Source organism: Camponotus floridanus, unplaced genomic scaffold, assembly GCF_003227725.1.
Source record: "Camponotus floridanus strain SB8 unplaced genomic scaffold, Cflo_v7.5 scaffold10, whole genome shotgun sequence".
NCBI classification, from domain to species: domain Eukaryota; kingdom Metazoa; phylum Arthropoda; class Insecta; order Hymenoptera; family Formicidae; genus Camponotus; species Camponotus floridanus.
In genome coordinates, this window is record NW_020229215.1 from 1,869,673 (window position 1) to 1,895,603 (window position 25,931).

At 30.8% G+C, this 25,931-nt stretch overlaps 2 protein-coding genes across 5 annotated transcripts in view; one reads left to right on the forward strand and one right to left on the reverse strand.

Moving 5' to 3' along the window:
• Positions 1-390: 390 nt before the first annotated feature.
• Positions 391-20,445, forward strand: LOC105249455 (uncharacterized protein KIAA2013 homolog). Of its 2 annotated transcripts, XM_025409204.1 has the most exons (8): positions 391-858; positions 1,283-1,754; positions 1,843-2,080; positions 2,171-2,409; positions 2,491-2,718; positions 2,936-3,210; positions 3,281-3,357; positions 20,137-20,445. In XM_025409204.1, the coding sequence occupies exons 1-8, from the start codon at positions 678-680 to the stop codon at positions 20,233-20,235; spliced, it is 1,809 nt and encodes a 602-aa protein (XP_025264989.1). In that variant the 5' UTR covers positions 391-677; the 3' UTR covers positions 20,236-20,445. The 2 variants fall into 2 exon arrangements, with proteins under 2 accessions (XP_025264989.1, XP_011253240.2); XM_011254938.3 differs by lacking the exon at positions 20,137-20,445 and having other exon boundaries at positions 3,281-3,637.
• The window catches only part of LOC105249479 (metabotropic glutamate receptor 8), a 107,035-nt gene continuing 92,624 nt past the window's right edge, over positions 11,521-25,931 (reverse strand). Inside the window, exons 10-18 of one of the 3 annotated variants that reach the window (XM_025409198.1) lie at positions 24,050-24,176; positions 23,170-23,281; positions 17,100-17,323; positions 15,553-15,833; positions 14,651-14,955; positions 14,412-14,540; positions 12,740-12,896; positions 12,381-12,655; positions 11,521-11,838 (exon numbers count right to left, since the gene is read on the reverse strand). In XM_025409198.1, the coding sequence (XP_025264983.1) occupies positions 11,698-11,838; positions 12,381-12,655; positions 12,740-12,896; positions 14,412-14,540; positions 14,651-14,955; positions 15,553-15,833; positions 17,100-17,323; positions 23,170-23,281; positions 24,050-24,176 (1,751 nt within the window). In that variant the 3' untranslated portion in view covers positions 11,521-11,697. Of the gene's footprint in view, positions 11,839-12,380; positions 12,897-14,411; positions 14,565-14,650; positions 14,956-15,552; positions 15,834-17,099; positions 17,324-23,169; positions 23,282-24,049; positions 24,177-25,931 lie in introns of those variants that run through there. The other 2 variants (XM_025409195.1, XM_025409203.1) reach the window with 2 other exon arrangements.

Sequence of the window (25,931 nt, forward strand, 5' to 3'; positions counted from 1 at the left end):
TATGTACTTTAATTATTCAGTTGTATGTTTTTATGCAATTTAATTTATATGTATATAAAGCGAGCCAAAATGCAATCGCTCGATTCATTAATTAAATATTTATATATATTATATATACGATATAATGAAAGGGATCAAATTAAATAAATATAATGAATATTAAATTTAAACTAATATAAACTATTGATTATTATATCAATATATTTTATTTAACAATATATTTCAAAATTTAAATATTTGTACTATCTCTCTGCATAAAGTGGATTCATAAGGGGTCTGTTCTTTTCAGCTACACTGCTACACTAGTGCAATAAGTTAGAAAGAGACAAACATACTTTTTTTCACTCTAACTAATTGCACTAGTGCAAGAGTGCAGCTGAAAAGAACAGACCCCAGCTGATGCAGAGAACCGGTTGTCGTGTTGTTTACTTCGCCTCGTGGCTTCCAATAACGCAGCCTGACATTTCACACTGGTGAACGATTACATCTTACGCGTTCGCGTAATTTCACAGACTGATCGAGACCGATTCTGTAAGATGGAAACGAGATTCTGTCGGTGATTTATCTCCTCGACGATCGGGATCAGGTTATGTTCGCCATCGTCGTCGGCTGGTCGACGGCATCATCGAGGATATTCAAGAGTGCACGCATTTTACCGGCTCGCGAAAGCTCACGCGATGAGAACTGGGGGTATGTTGGATGGACGCGAGTTCGGCAAACGCATTCGTCGTCTCCTGGACGGCAATTACTCCTACCGTAAGATCTTGCTGATTGTCCTGGTTTGCGGTGGCTTGCTATTGTACTTCGGTCCATCCTTCGCGCAGTGGCTCTTCTCCACCGCTAGGGAACCCATAGAAGGTATTTTTATCAACTTCAGAAGCTCAAATATCTCAGGACGCAATTAACTGTCAAGTTGTCTTTAGAGCCTTTTGTATTGAAGATATTTTTATATCAATGATACAACTTTTTTTAATTTTACTTTAACACTAATGATTAATGTTAACTTTTTTTTTATGTGAATATAAATTGTTTTCTTACGCGTAAAAATTATACATGAGAAAGTATGCTTTGCGAAACAATGTTTCCTTCTAGAGAAAAGTGTTTTTTAATTTTTTGAATTTATTTCAAAGCTCACATGCTATATAAATGTATTCAAGTCGAATTTTCTCTCTCTCTCTCCTGTTATATAAAATTCTATCAGATCTATAAAATTCTATAACATTCATATATAATGATTTCTATAACATTCATATATAATGATTATTCATATATTTTTTCACAGCATTTGAGGATCATTGCATAAATGAGAGGTTGGCCAGTTTTTATTTTGATGCTATTGAATATAATGCAAATATTCTGCACAATCCACCTAAGAAGAATGAATATTCTTATCTGCCATATATTGGTAATGGTATCTTTGGAGTCCCCATTTCTCCAGAAGGCTGGCTGTATATTAAACACGGAAGAGCTCTTTTACTGCCTGTACAGTGGCAACCATTGATCTCACATCCTATACCTAAGGATAGCTCCTATCGAGAAGCTACTATTGTTCACTTTACAAATGGAATTGTTTATAAATATCAGTGCCTTAGAGAGGGGTACCACGTAGACTTTCAATATTACGCTCATAGAGGACTTGAGGGGATTTTAGTGCAGTCTATAAAACTTTCCAATCCATTTCTACTTTCTCAAGAGATTTCATTGAAACCACAGGAATCCACTCATTGGAGTAATTCTCATATAGAACCCATCAAGTAAGTAAAAGCATTGTTTTACAATTTTAAAATTAAATAAAAACTTAATAACATTTTATTTTGTCTATTAATATTCACCTTTTGTCAGGATTCAGGTAGATGGGCTTAATCATGAGTATAGTCTCATATCTGGATTTATATCAGTACCCAATTCTAACAAGATAATTGTCATATCGATAATTTACAAAGTTCCACCTAAAACAGTTCAAGTGAAAGCGCTCAGTTCCGTTAAATTGGAATTTTTATCAAGCATTCAATACAGTGAACCGATCTCGTCCGAACAGTATCATGTGGAACGCGATGCCACCAAGAAGAAGGCGATTGATGTAAGCAAACAAAAGATTTTTTTTAATTTAAAATTATTTGTTGAAAAAAAAATATATATATATATAATATCTTTTTTTCATTTTACACAGTTAATGAAAAAGGCGATCGCACGCCAGCAACGAAACCTGAGAGAGGAGCACGTGAATCTCTGGCAAAGTTATTGGTATACAAGCCTGAGGATAAGCGATTCCAAAGCTGATGGTGCCATTAATGGCCACAAAATTAATTCTACTATGTATTATGTGCTATCTCAAATACCGCGAAGTGCTCAAGATGTGGAAAAAAATGTTGCTATGAACGAGGGCTGTTATCGAGGTCATCACACCTTGTAAGCATAATTAAAATTGTGTGTATTGTCTTTTAAAATAATTATTGCATGTTTATTGTTATATAAATTTCTTACTTGTAGAGACGCTCCTCGTTTGTGGAAAGATACATCGTCTATCAAAGCAGTGAATGAAATAGTCGAGGCATGGTTGATTACATTAGAGAAACAAGGCTGCCATCATTTAGTGACTGGTGGTCCTGCGGCTGTACAGCAAGCAATCGTGCTGAGTCTCGGTAGTTTAAGATTCAGTAATCAACATCTTGAATTTAATATCGATCCACAGTATCTTCATCGCGACTACTTGTTTAGGTATGATTTGCTTATATTATACTCAACTAAATTAGATATAATTTAAAAATAAAACCAAATAGTAGATTATATCAAGAAAACGCAATTTAATAAAACAAAATTAAACGTTTTTTTTAGAATTATTTCTATAAAAATATTGTTTCTTTTCGCGATTCTATATATATTATCTCTTTACTTGCATTATTTATAAAATAATACTGGATTATGTCTTTTTCAGGCGTATAAGTTATGGAAATTTAACGCATGTTAATATATCCGTAACAGTTGGAGAGGATAATCGTGCAATATTAGGAGTAGCTTTAGACAAGAGTGATAGTGTTTATTTTGGGTGTGACGCTGGCTGTTTGGATGCACCTGTGCCTCTCAGCCAGATCTATACAAACTTTCCCGTCAAGTTAACGAAACCATTAACCGCAATACTTTACATAACATCTGATCACCAGCATATGCAGGATCTTCGCAATGCTCTGCATGTGCACGAAGTAGACGACGGTACGTTAAAAGAAGTTGACATAGATATTAATCATTAAAGAGCTAATATTTTTTTTCCTGTTTTTTTCAGCACCAGCGCATGATCATCAAGTGATGGCCTTGCATAAACATGGACATCAACTTGGAGGCTTGCCCACTTTATTCTGGGTAAGCATATGTTTTCTGATAATTGTGTTCCATTTATTTCTGTGTAAGCTAATTTGTAATGAGTATTACAGTCATCAGGATCGGCAGCGAGTCCGATATAATAAACCGTAATATGATTGTATACAATTTTCTTAATTAATGCAATGTGTACATATGTATATTGTTGTAATGTGTATATACATATATTTTTTTAAGTGATGTATGTAGTAGGCTGATCATTTTTTAAGTGACATAAATACGCATCACTTGAAAAATGCATCTGTGTAATATATAAATCATATTTTTTATAGCAATAATCATATAAAGAATATGTATTTTGCAATTGTAACAAATTATTTGTTTTAGCACAGTTAAAAATCAGATAAAATATTTTTACTGCATTTTAGTGCTAAAAGTGATTTTATTTAATTTTTAGTTCAATGATATAATATATTGTATAGGCATTATATATATATATATATATATATGAAGTAAGAGAGAAAATACTACACATGTATAATTTGATTCTATAAAATTTTCAATTCAACGTCTTCTATAATAGAAGTTATATAAAAAAATTAATTATATTAAATTTTTTTCTTTCACATTCATACAATTTCTATTTTTTTCTAAAATTTTATACAATTCCTGTTTCTTCCTATTTTAAGTTAGACAATTGAAATAATAATAACTGATAGCAGAAATTCCTCTTTTCTTAATATTTTTTAAAAATATTTTATATTTTACATCTTGCTTAAAATGGCTAATGACATTTGTTTCTATAATATATTCTATTATTTTCGTTACTCTTTAATCTCGAACTTAATTCGGAATATATGAAAGGGCAGATTTTTACTTAACTTATCATTAATAATTTTCTTTTCGATGATATTTTTGATTGAGCATTCAAAATCCATTAGAGTTCAGTCAATTTGCAGTTCTAGAGTTTTTTTTTACAATGATTGGATGTAACGTGATAAAAGGAAGAGGTTTTAAAATTTATCAGTCATTTAATGCTGATTACGAAAATGATTTCTGTTGACAACATTTATTATAGAATATGTTAAATGTATAATAAATTATGCTACAACATAAGTGTGAACGCGTACATAATTAATATATCACAACGTAGGATGTATAAATATTAATTAGAAATCTATGTTGAATGATATTCGTTTAACGGCAAGATAATAAATATGGCTGAGTATTCCGAAATATTTGTGAATGATTACTATCATTAAAAGTCACCGTTGATAAAACCATGATGCATGATAATTAATATCAGATTAATCCTCATCTCACAAAAATATATCTAATAAATAATAATCCTTTATTTAATGAATAATAATTTTTTATTATAGAAAATATCATTGAAAAGAAATAAAGTATTTTATATTGTTGTATTGTATACTGCATATGCTATGCGCGTGTTATTTTAAAATATAAATAAGAAAAAGTATATTTGCATGTGAAATGAATTCTTTATAAAAGATTTAAAGAAGTGTGAAATTGTGGAATCGGACAATTTTGAGCGCAAAACAATTTTTGAAAATTTTAAATTAAATGTGAAAAATTATTAAACGAAAAATAATTATTATTATGTAGCTAAAAAATTGCTCTTTTATTTTTATATAAAATATATATTTTACAAATGAAAAAGTAACATTCGGAACTTCGTCTGTTATTATTTCAGTCAGTGAGGATTAATATAATGGGAATAAACTTTTTAAGGAATTTAATATAATAATTGCCTGAAATGATAAGCGAAATGAATTGACAGCGACATATTAAATCATAGTAATTGTTTCTTAAGCGTAATCAAAAACGTATAGTAGATCCAACATCACGCAAATAATTCTAAAACATGTTCGCGTTAACTTAAGTTAAAGTTTTATTAATTGACATATATATGTAACGTGTTAATATGTCGCGCGTTTTCCGATACGATGCGACGTTTAAAAAAAAAATCTCCGCGAAGAGAGTGGCGTTAATCAGTCTAAGTTTGTTTAATCTATCAGTGACTTAATATATGACGAGATCGTACAGATGATATTAACATTATTAATTATTCTTACGCGACTAATCGCGTAAATTTCACTCTTTAATCTGGAAGCGAATGTCTACGTGACAGAAAATAGCGTAGATAAATAAATACATAATTAGGCCGATAGAACTAACGGTTTGAAAACTTAAAAAAAAAAAAATTTCTTTTCTTTAAAACTGAGGGAATCTTTCTGCGAATAAAAGAAATTCTCGCAATTCGAAGGAAGAGATATTTCAGTTTGAAAAATAAATAAATTGCAATACTTGTCGTTTTGTTCAATGTTACAACTCACTGCTGGCTTTTCTTCTAACTCGCAATACATTGCAATTTGCATGCGATGCGGAAAACATCAATTTCACGATCGAAATGATCCGGTATTGAATTAAGGACATGTAAATAGTTGAAAAAGAAGGCGATCAATAGGCGATATAATAGAACGTGATCTTTTTTAAAGTTCACAGGGTTGTCAGGAAATTTCCCATAACACGATTCCGATAAGTGGTCTAAGTTTGAAAGTTCTCGTTCTATGATATAACGTTATTTACATAGAAAATAATACGTCGCTAGAACGCGATAAAAATTTACAATTTCGGAGTTTTATTGTATCTAATTTCTCGATTCACACACAATTATATATGATTCTAACGGAGCATCGACATCTCCCTGTTTGAATCTCTCGATTTTTAATTAAGGAAGAAACATCTTTAACTTGTATAACACACATTCAGTATGAAATATAATTATATAAATATAAAAAGTAATCTTATTAAGCTTAAGTAAAATTACTCGTAATGTGGAATTCGAAAGGAACCAGAGTTTCAACTCTATTTAGATTTAATTCGAATCTTATTCACGAAGATGTATTAATGTACAAGCGGCTTCTTCAAGCCGTTTCACATACGTTTAATATCGCGCACTACGTACATAGTGTATTATATATTATGGCATCTATTATATATATATATTTCTCTTCTTATATTTACAAAATCTTATTTAATATATCGATTTAACGTTTTTTAAAAGATGACGATATTCTCTCGCTCTGTTTTCCATTAATTCTACGGAATATATATGAGAGAGTTCGTATAATATATATATATATATATATATATATATATATATATATATATATGCAGGGTGGCCCCGAACGTTCTAGCCAGACTTTAAGATCTTATAGGAAATTTAATTCTAAACAAAAATTTTCCTATAAACATAGGTCGAAAAATGCTTCTTTAAGAAATTATCGCTCAAAAACCTCTGATGAAGGAAGAGCAAAAGGTGAAAAGAAAATAAAACTAAATAAACTTCTTGAAAAAAACAATAAAAATAAAAAATAAAAATCTTTTTCTTTTATAAAAATAAAATAAAAGTTATTTAAAAAAAAATTATTTTATTTTCATAAAAGAAAAAGATTTTTATTTTTTATTTTTATCGTTTTTTTCAAGAAATTTATTTAATTTCATTTTCTTTTTATTTCATTTTCTTTTCATCTTTTGCTCTTCCTTGATCAGAGGTTTTTGAGCGATAACTTGTTAAGGAAGCATTTTTCGACTCATGTTTATAGGACATTTTTTGTTCAGAATTAAATTTCCTATAAGATCTCAAAGTCTAGCTGGAACGTTCGGGGCCATCCTGTATATGTATAATTATATATCTATATAATATATCCGTTTTTCTTTTGTGCACGCTAACATCGATTTGGCACCATGATATAAAACTCGACTTAAAATTGAGACTCTTCTGCGATCATGTAGGTTGTTTACGCGATAAATTGAGGATTCTCGTTCGCAACGTCATCTGAGAGATGGTATACTCATTCTTTCCACGGTATCCTCTTGTAGCTAATATCGATTTCAAACACGTAGATACAAACTACTCGATAATCACATTGTTCACTAAACGAATACGTGAAATTCCGTCGTAGATTACGTATACCGCGCAGCGGTATCGCTAGTTCATTAATTAATCATTCTAAGGTACGTGTTTCATGTACGTTTCGAGTACATTTCTGCCTTTCGCAAACGCTGAACAATACATATATTAGTGTTCTTGACCCGTTTTTTTTTCTAGAATTAATACATTTTGTTTAGAGAATAGAGTTTTGTTAAAAGAAATTTGGATATTTCCTTTTTTTTGTTCTTTTTTTTATTTTTTTGACAACATGCTGTCGTTTAAGTAAAATTCTCCATGACGTGACAACGACGAGAAGATATAAGATATGATACGATCTATTAGGATCGAAGAACTTTTAACTAGGGCAAAGTTAGAATGGCGTCTATCCATCTGTGTGGAGAGCTTTAGAATGAGATATCGCAAGGATTTGCACTTAAACGAGACGTTACCGTTAGACCTGTGCGAATAGGTCTCTCCTTAGACTAGCACTGTTATATACAGAGTCCGTTAATGTCTTCATTCGTTAATCGGTTTATTATCGCAGGCAGTTGTATGTGAAGTTACTTACGTACCCTCCCTTTCGATAGTTCAATATACAGTTTTGTCCAGTTAATTAAATAATGTTTGTGCATCCCACTACGTTATTCTATTAAGTCGAATAACGACTATTCATTGATGTGAACTTTTTATTCACAAAAATTATTTGCTCTAAAGAAAAGAATAATTAAAGTGGTTATTAAGATAAAAATCTAAGAAAAGAAATTAAAAAAGAAGGCATCTAACCACAGGCATTGATGTACGATGCAAGATATACAAAAAAACTAATATATTAAATAATAATAATAATCATATTATTCAAGAGAAATGATGAAACTCGCATAAAAATTACATAAAATTAAGCGCAAACGTTTCGATCTCATCCAGATCCTTCTCAATGCTATACATAACGATAATAGTATAAAAGAAATATGTACAGCATTGAGAAGGATCTGGATCAGATCGAAACGTTTGCGCTTAATTTTATGTAATTTTTATGCGAGTTTCATCATTTCTCTTGAATAATATGATTATGATTATTATTATGATTATGATTATTATGATTATGATTATGATTATTATTTAATATATTAGTTTTTTTGTATATCTTGCATCGTACATCAATGCCTGTGATTACATACCTTCTTTTTTAATTTCCTTTTCTTATTTGCTTTACTTATACCAAGAGAGAAAAATCAAAATGTGAGTTAATAAATAATAATAAAATTTTCATTTGTCTTCATAAAACAAGATGAGCAATCCTTAAGTTGTATATTTAAAATTTATACTGATCATAATAATAATAAATTAAAATTTACATGATGTGATGAAAGCCGTGTAAAAAAAAGTACAAGATGAAATTATATTATTTTTTGTTTATTTTTTAATGAGGAAATTTTGATAGTTTTTATTCGACTTAATCACGAAGACAACAAGTATACAGTCACGAAATGTAGCTCACACGATGCTAGGCACATAAGTACACACGTATAACAGCTATTAATATATGCACGCAGTGTTAACGCGCGATACGTCTTTTCATATATATATTTCAATATTTTATAATATTTTGTACAATAATTATTAATTAAAGAATATCCCCATTCCTGCGGAAAGGAAGCGAGAAATTCCGTAAGTTTGTATGTATATTTACAGGCGTTTGATTAGATGCTTTGTTAATTAAACGAATTTAATAACCGAAAGAGAGACAGATCTCTGAGATCCGCGATTCTTTTCAAATATACGCTCGATGTACATCGAACAGTATCTTCGAATGTATCTTGTAAAAATGAGAAAACGAATCAAATTATTTCGGTAGAAAATAATAAACAAATATTTGGCGATTCCTGTGTCTTAATCGATATTCATTTTAAACGACATGTAACGCGAATAAATAAATAATAATGACTTTTTTAGGCGTATCGTATGTACAATGCGTGAAACAGTCACACGGAAATGAAATAAGACATTCGTCCTTTCGATATTCTCGAAAGAGAACGATAATAACGAGTCGATAGAGATTTTGCCTTCGCTTACGCTCTACGCATACGATGGCTATTTATAACAACATTAATATACATAACTACGAACTGCCGAAACGTTTCGTCGAGAGTCTTTCTTACCTAGCAATTCTTATCGTGCTGCAAGTAAAATCGTTTTGATTTTGCCTTCTTTGTATAGGAATACATCGTTTGGGGTCGGTGTGATATTTTCTTTTTTTTTTTTTCGTAGGAGTAATTTATCATTAGGCGTAACTCACGATGTGTAACAACTAGCGCTGATACATTAAAAATCAATTTATCGTTGTTTCGATCTTAGTGCATACGTTCTACCTCGAATTCACGTTCGAGCTGAGATTGATGTACGTTTCAGTTTTTTGTGGATCTATCTCAACTTGATACGTTATTTTTATTTAAAGTTAAGTGACGCAAAAGTTTTCACACTGAGAATATAAAAAAATGAAATGTGGCATGAAATTGATTTGTACTTTTCTATAAAATATTATTTGGTTCTTAATATTTTCATTTTGATCATTTTGCGTAATTTTTAATTTACAAGATTGATCAAATTTTTATTTTAAATTTAATTAAAGATAAACACGATGGCGATGTAAATAAATTCTTTAAAAACGACCGGATCATCGCGATCAAATTCCTGCGTCTCGAATATTTAGCAAACAGGCATTCCTACGTAATCGCTATTGTTATTATGATCAATAGTTTTGGTTCTATTATGTCAACTACGACTGAAATTACTGCTAATTATCTAACATCCGCATCTACGATATTCGCCTTCGAGTGGCAGGATGCGAAATTACTCAATTAATTTTATTATTGAATTTCAATAGAGTTTCGCATACTTTAGCTCGTATGCATTCATATGTGTTCGTGTGTTTAATTAATTAACGTACGTCTACATGATACTTCAAAATCATTGGATGAACTTCTTCTGAAAATCTTCTTTTTATAATAATAATTTATCATCAATATTCGAATAATTTTATATTTGCAAATACGAATAATGAACAAATAATTTAATTAACTATTCGATCAAAACTAATAGCGAATCACTAAATGACACGTAAAAAAAAATTCTCGCGTAGAAAATATATATTTGTTATATGTAAAATAATACGTTTGTTGCATTTTGTCTGCTATTTTTGCTTTGGAAATATTTGATATTTATTGAAAGTTTGATCAATCGGAAACTAATATAAACTCCATCGCGTTTGTACATATAGAAAAAAGATTTTTGTTCGTGAGGTAAAAATATGGACCAAAAATTCACGTGAGTGACGCTAAACTTGCTGAATGCCGGCAAGAGCGTATAACGTTCGTACGTCATACGACGAACAAAGCACGGCATTTTCAGATACGAATAACTATATAAAATTGTAGTTTACAAAACGACCATTTTTTCGAACGACCGAACACACTGCGGCCGTGGTTTCGTGTACAACCTTAATTGTGTGTTTATATGCGTTGTAGCATCTACCCTTTGCACTCGAGATTATTCTGATATTATTATACAATAATATTATAAAATTGATTTCTATGTAACATTTAATATTTATAGAATATAATATTCCATATTAAAGAGAAATTGCTTTTATATTATCTCTCATTGTATAATTTAATAATAATAATGCCAAGTGCAGCACAATAATGATAAGCATAAATTAAATTGAAATTTTATATATGTATATAAAATTAGGTTCAAAAGCATTTAATTTCTGTTATTTGATTGCAATTTGAGAATTAAAAGATTACTTAACGAATTTTATAATAATAAATTTTATAAATTTTATAATAATTATATAAAAATTTTAGAAAACTTAATGAATTAAAAAAATTTTAACAAATTAAATCTTATGCTATTAATAATAAAATACAGAATTTTTAAATTTCGAATAAATTTTAATATAAAATTTAATATAAAATTCAATTTGATAGCTATTTCAATATTGAATAAAGATTTAATAAATGATAAATAAATTTTTAATCAGAAATATTCTTGTATTGTTAAAAATGTATCAATGCAGAAAGATTCAACAATCCAGAAATGAGTATTATCTAATTAATAGAAACTCTTTTAATTTTGATATTAAAATTGATCTTTTTCCAATCTAAAAATAATACTATTTAATTAAAGAACAGAATATTTAACTAAATAATTGCAATAATCATACAATTACACAACAGATACGCGAGTGCAAAGAGTTGAGCAAGGGTTGTCAAATCACTCACATGTCATTGGGAATGTACAAAACGTCTGGCGCTTATAAAATGCTGTCGAGTTACGGTGAAACAGACGAGGCCCTTTGTGCTGGTCGGCCTGCGAAGGATAGTGAAGGGAATCCGTCACGAATCGAGGTGACCGTTCGAATACTACGAAGAGAACTCGGAGAAGGTCGGCGAGTCGGTGTAGCTTAGAATCTGCTCCTCGTTCAGGCACAATCCCTCTTTCCTCGCGCGCGCTTCTACCCTCTCGGAGATGCTGCTGATCGCGGCCTCGTCGCGATCGCTCGGCTCGAGAGGGAAACAGAAGATTACATGAATTAGGAATCGCGTGTGCTCGCCGTTTCGCAATATTACGTGACGATGCGAAACCGCAACAAACATTATAAAGCGTGGTAAAAAGAAATGATAAAAAGCGCTACAAATATATAGAAGCGAAATAAACGATATAAAAAACGTCACGAGATAAAACTACAATATATCTCTAAATGCGAGCAAAAGAGGAAAAATGCAGCTAAACAAGCACTGCAACAGATGCGCGGAATGTGCCACGTTTTTGCCAGTCCAGATTTTTTTTTTCTTCGCGAATAAATTGAGGCTGAAAAAAAGCCCCAATACAGTACAATGCTGACAAGCAACAACGGTATAGAGCTTTTCAGATTGAAAAGGAGAGACTTTTCGCGGAGCTTCCCGTGTAAGCCAGCGAGAATCACTTGTTCGATTAGACCTCGCTGTGCGGAATATCTCGCCCCGTTCTCGAAAAGCCGCTCAATCTGCCGATAGATCCCCACGGGGGATATAATTCGCTATCGAAAGCGAGGAAAATCCGTCACCTGATCGGAGTCGCGGCGCGGCTCGCCCTGACTCCTCTCGCACGCTTGGCACATCGCCAGACTTATCGGCGGACTGGCGGTGTCCGCGTTGAACTCGGACAGTTCCTGAACGGTCGACAGCTTGCGCTCCTCTTCATCATCGTCGTCGCTGCTGTCCTCGAGCCCGCAGCCTCCTCCGCCGCTCCTGCCGTCGCCGCCGCCTCTGCCACCGCCGCCGTCATCGTCTTCGTTGACATACACCTCCGCCTCGGTCTCGCGCATCCTCGCCCGATGCTCTGGACAGGGAGGGAGGTGTATGAGAGCGACCTAGCTAACGGAGGTCTCCTCGACCGACGGACTCGCCAACGCCTGGGTCTCACCGTTCGCGTGCTTCTGCTCATCCGCGCGTCCCGGTCCCCCGCGGGGAAGCGGGGGGCTGCTACGCGAACCTGAGGTCACGCTCTGCATCGTCTGGCTGCGACCAGCGGCGAAGCGCATGCTGTACGCCCCGCGATTGCCGCTCTGCAAGCCGCCCGTCTGTGAAGGTCCGAATGGATTTTTTTTTTTAACGCGTAATGACAAGTCGTGAATCGCAAGATTCGGAAGAGGGAGGATTCCGATGACGAATCGCGCTGGATGCATTTCTCGGGGGATGCACCGCCGAAGACTATCGCGCGATTTGTCAAAGTTACACAAGCGTAGGATATATGTAAACATCTCGGATCAATGGAATGGAAACTTTGCTCGGCATAAATTCCACAAACAGTGCGGTAACTTATGCTGATGCGTTAAATTGATCGTGCCATCTCGTGTGTTAGCATACGCTTTTACATCAATTTGAGCCTTTATGCGCTTCGGTGTGCATCGGTGCATCCAATCGAATTCGGCATAACATTCACAATTATTCCTGTCTGTCTACGGATAACGCGCCTGTATTCGTTCATGTGTGCCTGACTTGTGCACGCTTTCTCTCCTCTTTGATTGAAATGCTGATTATTAATGTCCGATTTAGTGTTAATTTTAATACCTCTACTGACTTTAATGACTCCATTAGTTTTACTAGACTCTACTTCAACGCGGCGCATATTAAGATCATTTTTTTACATTGGATATTATCCATTAAAAGTACGATAGGGAAAGATTTTGGAAGAAAAATTATATTTTATTGTACCCCTGAGAGAATTGAATTTATAATTTTTCCCAATTAATCATTGCGCTGTATAATTCATAAACCATTTTTAATGAATTTCAATTTACATGGTCCACGTGAATTTATATTATTTCGAGACTTTTTTGTCTTCATATCGCTGTATGAAAGCGTAAAAACGGATAATTTATTTCTCTGAGGGAGAAATTAATAAATTTTCCCAATTTTAAATCTTAATGCTGAATAATTTTTTAATGAATAAAGTCTTGCTATTTTAATTCTACTTTTTAACTGTTCCGTGATAAAAAAAAGATTATTATTTTTTTTCATCTTAAGAAATAAATTTTATTAATAAAATCTATATCATATAAATGAGATAATTATAAGACTTTTAAATTTTACGGTTCCTTACTTTTATCAGAGAATAAGATATTTATTCTTATAAGTAGAGGATACGACAAACTAAATAAGCAATTTCAATGAGGAGATCTCTTTTGCTTTGGTAATACCTGGAATTAAACGACTGTAATAAAGGGAAGATTTTGGAAGAAAAATTGTATTTACCCGAGAGAATAGAATTTATAATTTTTGCCAATTAATTATTCCGTCTCATAATATTCATAAATCATTTATAATGAATCTAAATTTACGTAATCTACCCGAATTTATGAATTGAGGATATTTTGTCTTGATGTTGCTCTGTGAAAGCATAAAAAAAAGAATGATAGACAGAAATTTTTTAGAAAGAAATCAGTAATTTTTTTTGCATAAAGAGATAGAAAACGTGTAGCTTTGTTTCTTGTGAAACTTATAATCGTCTCCGGAGTTACCGCCAATTCTAGGAGAGATGCTTACGGATTAATTGTTAGACAAGACTAGAGTAACAAAACCAGTGTCGTACATACATTAGAATGTGCGGGGCGAACGTTCTTATAGGGCTGGAACAGCACCAAATAGACCTTGGGGGTGAAGAGGCAGCCGAGGGCGACCGAGGCGGAGATGTTGATACACATGCACATACTCGCGATCTGCACCTGCAAGGTAGGCCGTCCGCTCGACTTTACATGTTAACAAATTCAGAAAAACGCGTCATAAGGCCCAGATGTACGGGGGTAGACGTGATCTGTTTTGCGCCAGTACAGACCTTGTAATCGTTGTTGGTGCCGAAGTAGATGGGCACGAAGGCCAGCCAGACGATGCACGTCGAATACATGGTGAAGCCGATGTACTTGGCCTCGTTGAAGTCCTCCGGGATCTTGCGGGTCTTGAACGCGTACAAGGTACACATCAAGATCAGGAACATGTTGTAGACGAGAGACATCATCAGCGAGAACGTAGACACGCGGCACGTCAGCACCGCAGACAGGGGATACGGATGGATCTCTGTGGTGTCCGGTGGTTCGATCATCAGCCACACGATAGTGCCAATGAGTTGGACTGCAGTAATCCCTACGCAAACAGGACCGATCAAACCCATCGCACTTTAAGATAGTATTGTTTTCCGTATTGGAAATGCAATTATTCAATTGTCATCGAAGAATGAATTTGATAAACTTAGACTTTCATGCTATATTTTCTCGTTACATAAAAATTTATATTAATTTAGTAAGAAAGATATAATTAAAGCAGACTTATACTTACAATATTATGAAAGAAATTTATTATTTTGATAAAATCATAATTTATATATTTCTACACAAAATTTATTTAAAATTTAAAGCACACACAAAAAAAAATGACGAGATATATTCTTCGGGATTGCTATTTCTAACAAATAGCGACATTTTAATTTCGATTGAAATTGCAATAAATAAGGGTTGATCGTCAAATCCGACTCGGTCGTCTCAATCTTACAATTAGAGAGAAATATATCGATACGAAATTTTATCGTAAAAATCGCACTATTATTTCCCTTCGTCGAACACGGTCCACGGCTTTTATTTCAGAGGTGAGGGGGAGAGTTGCGTCAAGCATCGGCGTGCAATTATCCTCTCGAGGCCGTGGCTTGTCGATGTGTTTACCGAGGTGAGTGCACCTCGTACTCACCGATAGCGATTACCACTTGGCTCTTGGGCGATGTGTAGGAGAGCCTCTTGATCTTCTTCGTACCCTGGTTGAATATCCGCGATATACGGTTCGTCTTGGTAAGGATCGCGCTGTAACATATACTGAGGCAGAGACCGAGGCCGATTCTGAGGTATGTGCAATTCCACGTAGTCGGCTTGCTCAGTATAATGAAGCTCATGCCGTAGCACGAGAGAATGCCTATCAGAAGGACGTAACATAGCTCGCGTCCCGATGCCATAATCACCGGAGTACGATTAAATCTAGAGTTTAAAACCCAAAGCATATTAAAAGTGAAAGAATCGAACAGAGTATATGTATCAAATATATTTTAAGTCTATCTTTTTTGTAATATAAATCGTATTTTTTATATTTATGTTTCGTATCTTAAATAGTTTAAATAATCTATACTTAATAAATAATTTAAATGACTTAAATTATAATAATAAATAATAATTCTACAAACATATAATATTTTTTTGTTTATATTATTAATTTTATATATATATATATATATATATATATATATATATATTACTTTGACGTTTCTTTGATATTTATTTCCTAAATTAATAATCCTCAACAATATATGATTAACTCAAAATTTTTATCTTTATGCATCCTTTTGTGATATTGAATTGTGTGATAATTAATTTTAATCTTGTTAATTTATAATTTATATGAAAGATCTAAATTCGTGCTGTTATCCGTGCTAACTAGATCCATATGGATTTAATAATAATTAATTAATTAAAATAAATAGACATAATAAGAATTAAAATTTGAAATCCCAAAGTTCTAGTCTTTTCTTGCATATATCTATGTATACTGAAATGTAGTAAACCTTTTAGTACTCTAATTAAGTAAGTTTAATAGGTCGCTAATGAAGCTTTTGATCAAATTTTCGCTTTGAAAGCATCGACTTTAAATTTTTTTAAGCACTCTTTTTCAATGCTATTCCTCATTCAAGCTCGTTATCTTTTCATTAAAAAGGAAAAGAATATCTTTTTACTTATTCATCATATCAACAAATTCAGAAGAATTTTTTTATATTGCATTTATATACTTTTGTTTAATTTAATACAAATTTTTATTTTTTGTTATTGGTTTATTTCATTATTTTATTTTCATTATTTGTTAATGGCAAATTGTTCAGAGGCGAATTTAAAAATACGATTCTTTTTTTTAGAAATATCAAGAAAAGTTATATTTAATGCTTTTTGACTTGTGATATTATCCAATTTTATAATAAGTTTCAAATTAAAAAGTTAATTTTCTAAAGCAAAATCCACTTTTACAATAATTGAAGAATAGATCTGCTTATTATCTCTGAAATTTTGTTTATCAAAAATTTTTCGTTGATTATTTAAGATTTTTCTTACTATAAATTTCTGTAAATTTTTCCACGTGAAAAAAATAATGTGCTAAAGCTAAAGCTTGTGCTAAAAAATCTGTCACATAATACAGTATACAAATATAATAGAAGATGTAAAAGCAACAAATATATAAGGAGCGATATATAGACTCACCGTATGAAGACGACAGTGGTGAAGAGGGTGCTGAGAATCCCGATCGACGCGAATATTAGCGGTACAAGCGCCCAAGGACTTGTCCAAGGTATGACCTCTGCGGTGAGCTTCACGCAGCCTGTCATTGTAGCATTCGGGGCATATCCAGGATGACATTTCTTGCATGTGTCGTTGTATACGTAGGCATCCTCCCGGCAAGCAACGCAACTCCAACAGCAGGGTTCCTGCATAATTGACAATTAATCGATCATTGTCTTGAATCCATGATGAATAATGAATTATAATCATAATGGATTATCAATAATCAATTAGTAATCATCATTAAGAATTAATATTATTAGTATTGATTATATTGTTGATTATTTATATTATATTATATTATATTATATTATATAATTTATCATTGATTTAAGAATGATAAATAATAAAGTATAATGAATACTTTAATTGCTAATCTAGTTACTAATAATTATTAATAATATGATCAATTAATAATGACATATTTTTTTATTATTACGAGGAAAGAAAGATATTATTAGGCGTTAAACTGTGTATCACACTATATAAATTATTGTGCTATATAAAAGTAACAAATAAGATAAAAAATAGAATTATTTATTATCGCGTTTTTCACATTGATATAAATTGAATAATATAATATGATAAATTGAATTTTAATGCAAAACCAATATAATTTCAATAGAGTTTTACGACTGGCATACGAACGAGAGATTAAACAAGTGGATTTTGTTGAACAAGACGTGACTGTATGTCGGCAGCTATGTTTGTCTAAACGGTTGGAAAATATTGACGTAAAAAGCGCATTTCAATATGACATATGGTTCTAGTGGTATCTAGGAAAAATCCATTTTTTCATGCAACTGCCAAAAAAATATTGAGTCAGGTCGACTAGACCCCTGCCTGTCTATAGTAAACAAACAGATTTAAATTATTTACAGCAGGTTTATAGAAAAATGGAACTTCTAACAATCTTGTTTGCCGCTCGAATTTCGTCTTATATTGAAATAATAAATAGTTTTTGCTAGGAATAAAACTGACTGAATTCTATCACATTTTAGAACTGCTTGACATTATTTAAATTAATATTTGCCGAAGCCAATATTTATAATATTAATAGAATGTGCAGATAAAAATGGATTGAATAATAAAGAATCATCATTAAGAATTAATATTATTATTATTATTAGTTATTGTCCATTAGCAACAAAATATAATATTTTGAGACTAAAATGAAATATTTAATTGTATATAAATGTATATAAATATTACATATATATACCTTTATTAAAAGTATATTATATTACGCGCATTATATGAAGAGAAAGAGAATATTAAAGTTATCAGGAATTAATTATCTCGTATTTAAATTAATCTAAACTATTACGGTTATTACTAACTTATTAGTAACATTTTGTACATAATTTCGATTATTCGTATAATAATATAATAACGCTAATGACTAGTGATTACCATCATTATGTCATTACTAGAATCAAAACTCCTGTAATCATAATAACAATTATGAACCGTATTATTCGCCTCACGGATCACACAGAGTATGCATGTGAGCGTATAGAAATGAGTGAATACGGCGGTAATTATCGTTTTAATTGCCATTATAGCGGTATTTATTGATAGACATTTGTCAGAATACACTTCGATCGAGCAGTGAATAAATCTAATTCGTGACACGAATCACGCACCAGTTGTCGCTTCCGATGTATCATTCATTAATTATTTAATTAAGTCGCGCTTAACGAATCACATTTATAATCGTTTGATTACTGATATGTTTGCATTTTTTTATCAAATACATAGGTTGACAAAAAAAATGCAACGAGCTGCATTATATATACATATGCATGTAATGTTTTCAGGTGTTTACATTTAATTAATAATTTCAACAATGCACATAAATGGATCGATTTGGGTCAAATTTGATTTAGTCGAATTTACGTAGATCGTAATGATGTATATTTTTCAGTGCAAATATAGTGTGCAAAAATATTCATATCATAATATTTTATTGGTTCAACTGTTACTATTTTGATATTATAAGTCTATTTAATTTATTAAACTTCATTGCACAATTTATATATTTAAAACAATTATATTAATGAAGAGGAAGAGACAGAAAAAACAAAAATATTCGATTTTTTTTTCGTTTACGGACAAAATTTAAATGTGCGATAAATGTATATTTAACGGCAATTATAAACTAGAAAATGTTTTTCAATTTTGTTTTCTCACGAAGATCATAAAGTATGTAATATATTATGTTATTTCTTCTAGATTGTATAAATCATTTATCTTATGGATACAAAAAAACCAAAGAGTTAAATTTTGTTTGTCTTTAAAATTAAAACAGCAAAGTATAATTATCCTTACAAATAATTTATGTAAAAAAATTAAAATTATATTAAATTTGAATATTATTGGAATTTACTGAACATTGGCACTTGGTAACACAACTTTTTATGTCTTAAAAGAGAGAATAATATAACATAAACATAAATTAACAAAATAAAAATAAATAAACGATGCAGAATTTAATATAGAAATTTTTCCTTTGACTTTTATTCGGAATAGTTGAGCAATTGATTTGCTCGTACACTATCGATCTAGTTAGATATTTCGTAAGTTCGCTTCCGTGTAGAAAACACCATAAAAATTTTATCGGAAACTAGAACATTACAAAAGACGCGCGCTATCTATGCTCCTCACTCCTTCTTTTATGTATTCTCGTAATTCGAAAAAAATATACAAAATTATATATATATATATATATATATATATATATATATATATAAAGTTATTACAATATAATGACAAATATTCCTTAAATATGATTAAATTTGTCAAATATTTGATACGTGATCTCATTTCTGCGATGACAGCTACTCATGAAATACGCACAATGAGAATAATATATTTCATTTTTTTCTTTAATTTCTTTTTTTAAATTTCTTTAATTTTATTTTTTGCATAAACTGTCAAAATTCATACGATTTGACAGGTGCAAATTACGAGTGAAGCAAGTGCAGCTCACAAGCGCAGCAGCCAGCCAACCAGCATCATGGAGGCAACAATACATTTCGAGACTTTCAAGTATTGACGTAACATGCCTTTTTTAAAGAAAAGTGGGTTCATTGAAGTGCGATGCAAGCAATATAGAGTTTAATGAAGGCAATCGTAGGCGCAAGACACGAAATTGCGCCATTTTCGTCAGCTTTTCACAAGTTGTGAGCGTTAGACTTTCCTAATGAGAATCTATAATGAACATCGTGAAACTTCCATTGCAATCAATGAGTTCTCTTTCGTCATCATTGCAACCATCGATTAAGCACACGGATTAAATTTTTAAATCTCGCAAAGCTTATCCCGGAAGCGTATTGCGGAAGAGTGATAAAATGGAAATGATTATGACGATAGATAGATATAGCTAAAAACGGAATTTAGAAAACTTTAAGACTTTAAGATCCTTCTTTTCAGATTGAATAGAATTTAAGCTAAAATTCCCATAAAAAAGTTTCCCATATATGCAAATATGCAAATATTAAAAAATAATGATAATATTTTTTGCATTTTCCTCTTAAAAATCTTGCGAATATATGCGTTTGCAGGCTAATAATATAAAAAGTATAACTAAGCATGTAGGAGGAGAAACGAATAATACAGAGAACATATGATCGTCACGGATTAAGGTCGCGGATGATCGTCTTTAAATGCGGAAGCAAATTGCGCACAAATGATAAAATCAAAGTAGGTATGATAATAAGAGAAAAGGAAAATAATTCAAAAGACTTGTGAAATAAGATTAAAAAAGGATATTTGGAATTTATGCGAAAAATTTCTAATCATTTACGAAATTAAAATTTAAAAATAACGAATAATAAGAGAACAAGGCAGAGAAAAAGATTTACTAAAAAGTATTTTTTAAAGAAACAAAAATGAGGAAAATATAAATGAGGATATCAAAACTTTTTTGTTGATTGTATTTTCCAAATAAATTAAAATTCCAGTTTCTTCAGATAACTGTTCCAAATATTATATAAAAATATATGAATAAAAAAGGATGATAAAACAAGTAGCTCTTATTTAAGTGTTTAATATTTATATTATTTTTAAAATAAATATTATAAATGATAGTGTATTTTCGCTTCAGGTGAATAAAAATTGTATTATATTTGACTTAATAGAGTAAAGGAAACGCAAGAGTAATAATCTTTTTTCTTTAACAAAATCCTAAAGTTAATTAATCGTCATGAAGGATAAGATGTGACTGTAATGAGACGTTCGATAATGCCTCTGGCTACAGCAACTCACCACGATATCAAATTCTTCTTTGCTCAATATCGACCAAGAAAAGCCAATTATCGGCATTATAGAGCTCTATAAGCAGACCGCCAATTGAGAGAAAGTTTAATGCGTAGGATGTCATTAATTACTGATAACGAAAGATTAAATGAGCCACTTTAAACATTTCTAAGCCATATTCAGGGAAAACTTACGATTATGTGACCTAAATGAATTTATCCCAAAGGATCTAAGCATCAAAGCACAGCTGTTTTATGAATATAGTTTTAATCCTAGGATACATAATCTCTAAATTTATTTTTAACACATAACTTAATTAATTAAATTAATCCAATTAAATATTAAACATAAAATTATAAATATATTATAAACATTAAAAAATAAATTTATAGTTGATTTTTTTTATTGTTACGAAAAAATAGATTGTTAATATCTCTCTGATTAGATAGAAAAAAATATAAGTAGAAAGGTAGAAATAAGTAGAAAAGATTATTTATAGAGAATATTTAAATGATCAAAAAAGTTTAATACTGTTTTTTATGTCATTTAAAATAGATTAATTTTTTTATCTAACATTTAAATACTTTGGATCTGTAATAAGACTGAGAATTTCAAGGGTTCTCCATATAATAATTTTAAAATCTGAATATCATATTTTTATGGTTAAGTAGATAAGTAATAAGTAGATATAAGTAAGTAAGATAAAGTAATAAAGCATTCTGTTGAATGGCAAATAAATGCATGTACGCAAACCGTGTTACACGGTTATAATTTACTTCACCAGCTTTACTTATGTTCTGCATATGTTCCATTTATGTCTGAAAAGAAATGTCGGATTCACACGGATATGATGGCATATCTAGAACTAAACCCGAGATTGGAGCACAATTACAGATCTACTTTAACTTGCATGAAATTCTGTCCGTCGAGAGGACGGAAAGTGAGAATCAGAGAGAAGAGATCAGAGAGAGGTGGAAGATAGCCCGCGCGGTACACTTTATTAGACTGTACGTAACTCGCATATCACGAGAGTTTGTGGGAATTGTACAGTTGGACTCTCGGCAAAATTTCAGTCAAAATGTGTGTTAGAATCTAATTATAGAAACTACGTACAAGAGAAACTGAATTGTTATCGAGATACTCTCATAGTTTCATTAAAGCAGATTCAAGTAAGTACGTATTAAAATATGTATTTACTATATGAATTAAAAATTGTATTAATTATATGATATAAAAAGTATATTATTGGAGATTAGTTCAATATCAATGCACAAATAAATTGAAATGAAATTTGAATAACATATTTTTGAAATTTGTTAACTCTGAGAGCCGAGTTGATGAGATTAGAGGTAAACCACAAATAAATTTCGATATGTAACAACAGAGCATGGGAATTAATAGATTATTACTTAGTCAATGCATTAATCTCCATTTAACAGCAAATCTTTTAGTCTCTGTTGGATTTTTGATGAAATCTTCATAATATTAGTATACAAATTTAGCGTGCAAATTATAGTATTAATAAAGTAAGATATTTATTTAAAAAGACGTCAAAAAATTATATACCTTCCATTATCATTTAATGTAATTAATATTCGTTATGTAATCTCATTAATTTTTTCTTTTCATTTTCGATGGATCGATAGATCTCCTGTGAATATCCTATCAGCTAATAGAACCGTGCAGCACTCAGCGGTTCTGGTTATCCTCTGACTTTGCAATGTGCACTTACTACAAAATTGCGGACGTGTCCCATCGGGCAGTTATCGCTGCACATGCTACGTGGAATGTGAAACTCGCCGACTCCGGTTGCCCATCGTGTCATGTTAATGTCCAGACTGAGCCTGAGAGAGAGAGTAAATTAACCCTCAATTAATAAACTGGACACCGTCACTGATTTTATCTTATTGCATCATATTAATGGCACGTGGAAAGTGTTATGCAAGCAAAATCAATTTTCTGGACTTTTTCCAATTATTTAAAATAACACATGTAAGTTGTGGACATAATAGCACACATAAAAATTTTTTAATATCGGATTATTTGAATCGCTGGAATTATGTTTATAATATTCATCTCTCTTTATTTTACAATAATAATAAATGAATTTATTATGAATTTTTATTTCATATAATATAATAATAGATGAATGCACATAAATTTATTCCGAATTATATAATAATAAGAAGTATATGATATATTTCAAATATACAAAAAAATGATAAACTTCTAATTGATAAAGAACAATATAAATTAATTTTTTTATTGTAAAATTAGATAAAATATTATAAAATATCATAAAAACGTATTTTTAATTTAATATGTAATAAAATATTATCCGTAATATAATATTATTCAAATTGTAAGTAGTTTATGGACAATGACTGGTATGCCATTATCTATGGATTTTCCGCAGATAATATGTAAATATATATATTAGATTTCAGAAAAACACAGTGGCATTGATAGTCATATCACAACTAAATTATAATAGCATGTTGTATAAGTTATAGAAGGGTCGAAGATTAATGTAACAATTTGTGCAGCCAAGCATTTGTCTACGACAAATGGCAAATTCTGCAGATCCTGATGAATCAAAGACCTCTACTTACTCTTCCTTCCACTTGCCGATGAGAATGTAATCGAAGCGACCCTCTTCCTTTCTTTGATACTGATAAATGTTGTAAAATCCGTAGGCGTCCCCGTCGGCGTTAAACTTAATCTCCGTGTTTTGACGACCTGAAATAAACCAGGTAGTGCTGTTTCGATAATCTAAATGTGATAGTTACGACAATATAATTACATGTACACAGTTTAATCCTTCTCCAAAAAATTTCTCAGAAAATTATGTCTTTGATTTAAGAGAAAAAAACATTATTGCTGATTTTAATTGATTAATTGTATAATTTTGAGTTTATATAATATTTCTATTCTAATATATTTCTAAGTTACAGCATTTGTAAGTTTATCATTATAAATTTTTTTATAGATAATTTTATTATATAGAAGAAAATAATGATCACTTGCGATAATAAAATGTAAAATTGAAAACTGAATATTAAATATCTGAAAATTAAATATGAATCATATATAGAATTAATCTCGAATTTTTTTAAAATTATTAATGAAAAGAGAGAGAGAGAAATTAAATTAAATTTTATAGTAATATATTATTCCAAAAATATTGTAAAATAAAAATGAAATAAGAAGTAAAATATGCAAACCTCGTAAATAATATCGCCCAAAAACCTAGCGATAAGTAAATGTTTGTCGACGTGAGATCGAAGTGGGTTTGGACGTTCTGTCTACGGAATTTATGTCAGCCATTTTACGCGTGGGTTACAATTTATTTATAGGACACGGTAGGAAAAAGGATCTTGCGCTTCTTTTTATCCTTGTTACAGTCCATACCCTTCTCTTAGCTTATCTCTTCACCCTTCTTGTAATAATTCGACGCAGGCATCAACCGGCAAATATAGGCAGTATACAGAATATATACAAAGTGTTATTTCTAAGACCGCCGATGGGGAAAATAGGTAGAATAAGAGAAGCTCGCGAGAGAGAAAGAGCAGGTTGTTGTACAGGCGGCTCGAAGAGAAAAGGGAGCTTAGGGTGCAAGGGCGGAAAAAATGATGAGCAACTACGAGGGTAAAAAATCGCGAAACAAGAGCGTAGGAAGCGAGGAAAAGATTATGAAAACTGTGACAATATATATTTTCTCGCTCTATCATCTTTAAGCAAACCTGAAAATATCTGACTTTGTCAAATTAATCTTTCATTAAGACTTCTATTTACTTTTATCTTGATAAAACTAGTGAGATTAAAATTAAGCTTAAAATTAATATAAAAATAAATTTGTCACTTATCTACTTATCTTCTTTTTCTTAACGTTTAATTGTTCCAAAATATTATATATATATATATATATATATATATATATATATATATAAAGAAATAAACATAATTGTTATGAAAATTTTAAATGTAACTCAATAAAAATAAATTATTGAGAATTTATATATTTATTATTATGTATTATATTTATATTTTAACGTTTTTTCACGTTTATATATATTTTAATTGTAAGAGACAAGTGTATAATATACAAATATAAATATGTATATGAAAAAATTGTAGATAAAGAAAAATTTTTTAATTTTTGAATATATTATTGGATATAGAAAAATGTCATAATTAATTTCATTTATTCTGTATAAACTTATCAGATTTTATTAAAATTAAAAATAGTATATTTATCGATATTTTTCGTATTAATCTATTAAATTATATTGTTAGCATCATAATCTTTCTCTCTCTTGACAAAGAGAAATAAACCAATAAAAGCTCTTAGAACGTTCAGTTCTATGAAATTCGCAGAAGTTTATTCGTTTTTCGTGGGATTGGAATATATTTACGAACGTAAACGGAGATGTAAACAGGTGCGGAATCGTCAGGTCTAGCAAATAAGTTTGACAAAGGAAAATACATGTACAT

Bases quoted from the DNA above. Each gene is read 5' to 3' on its own strand.
- LOC105249455 (XM_011254938.3), top strand. From the start codon at position 678: ATGAGAACTGGGGGTATGTTGGATGGACGCGAGTTCGGCAAACGCATT. The intron at 2,081-2,170 runs GTAAGCAAACAA...CATTTTACACAG, and splicing joins CCAAGAAGAAGGCGATTGAT to TTAATGAAAAAGGCGATCGC. The intron at 3,211-3,280 runs GTACGTTAAAAG...TGTTTTTTTCAG, and splicing joins TGTGCACGAAGTAGACGACG to CACCAGCGCATGATCATCAA.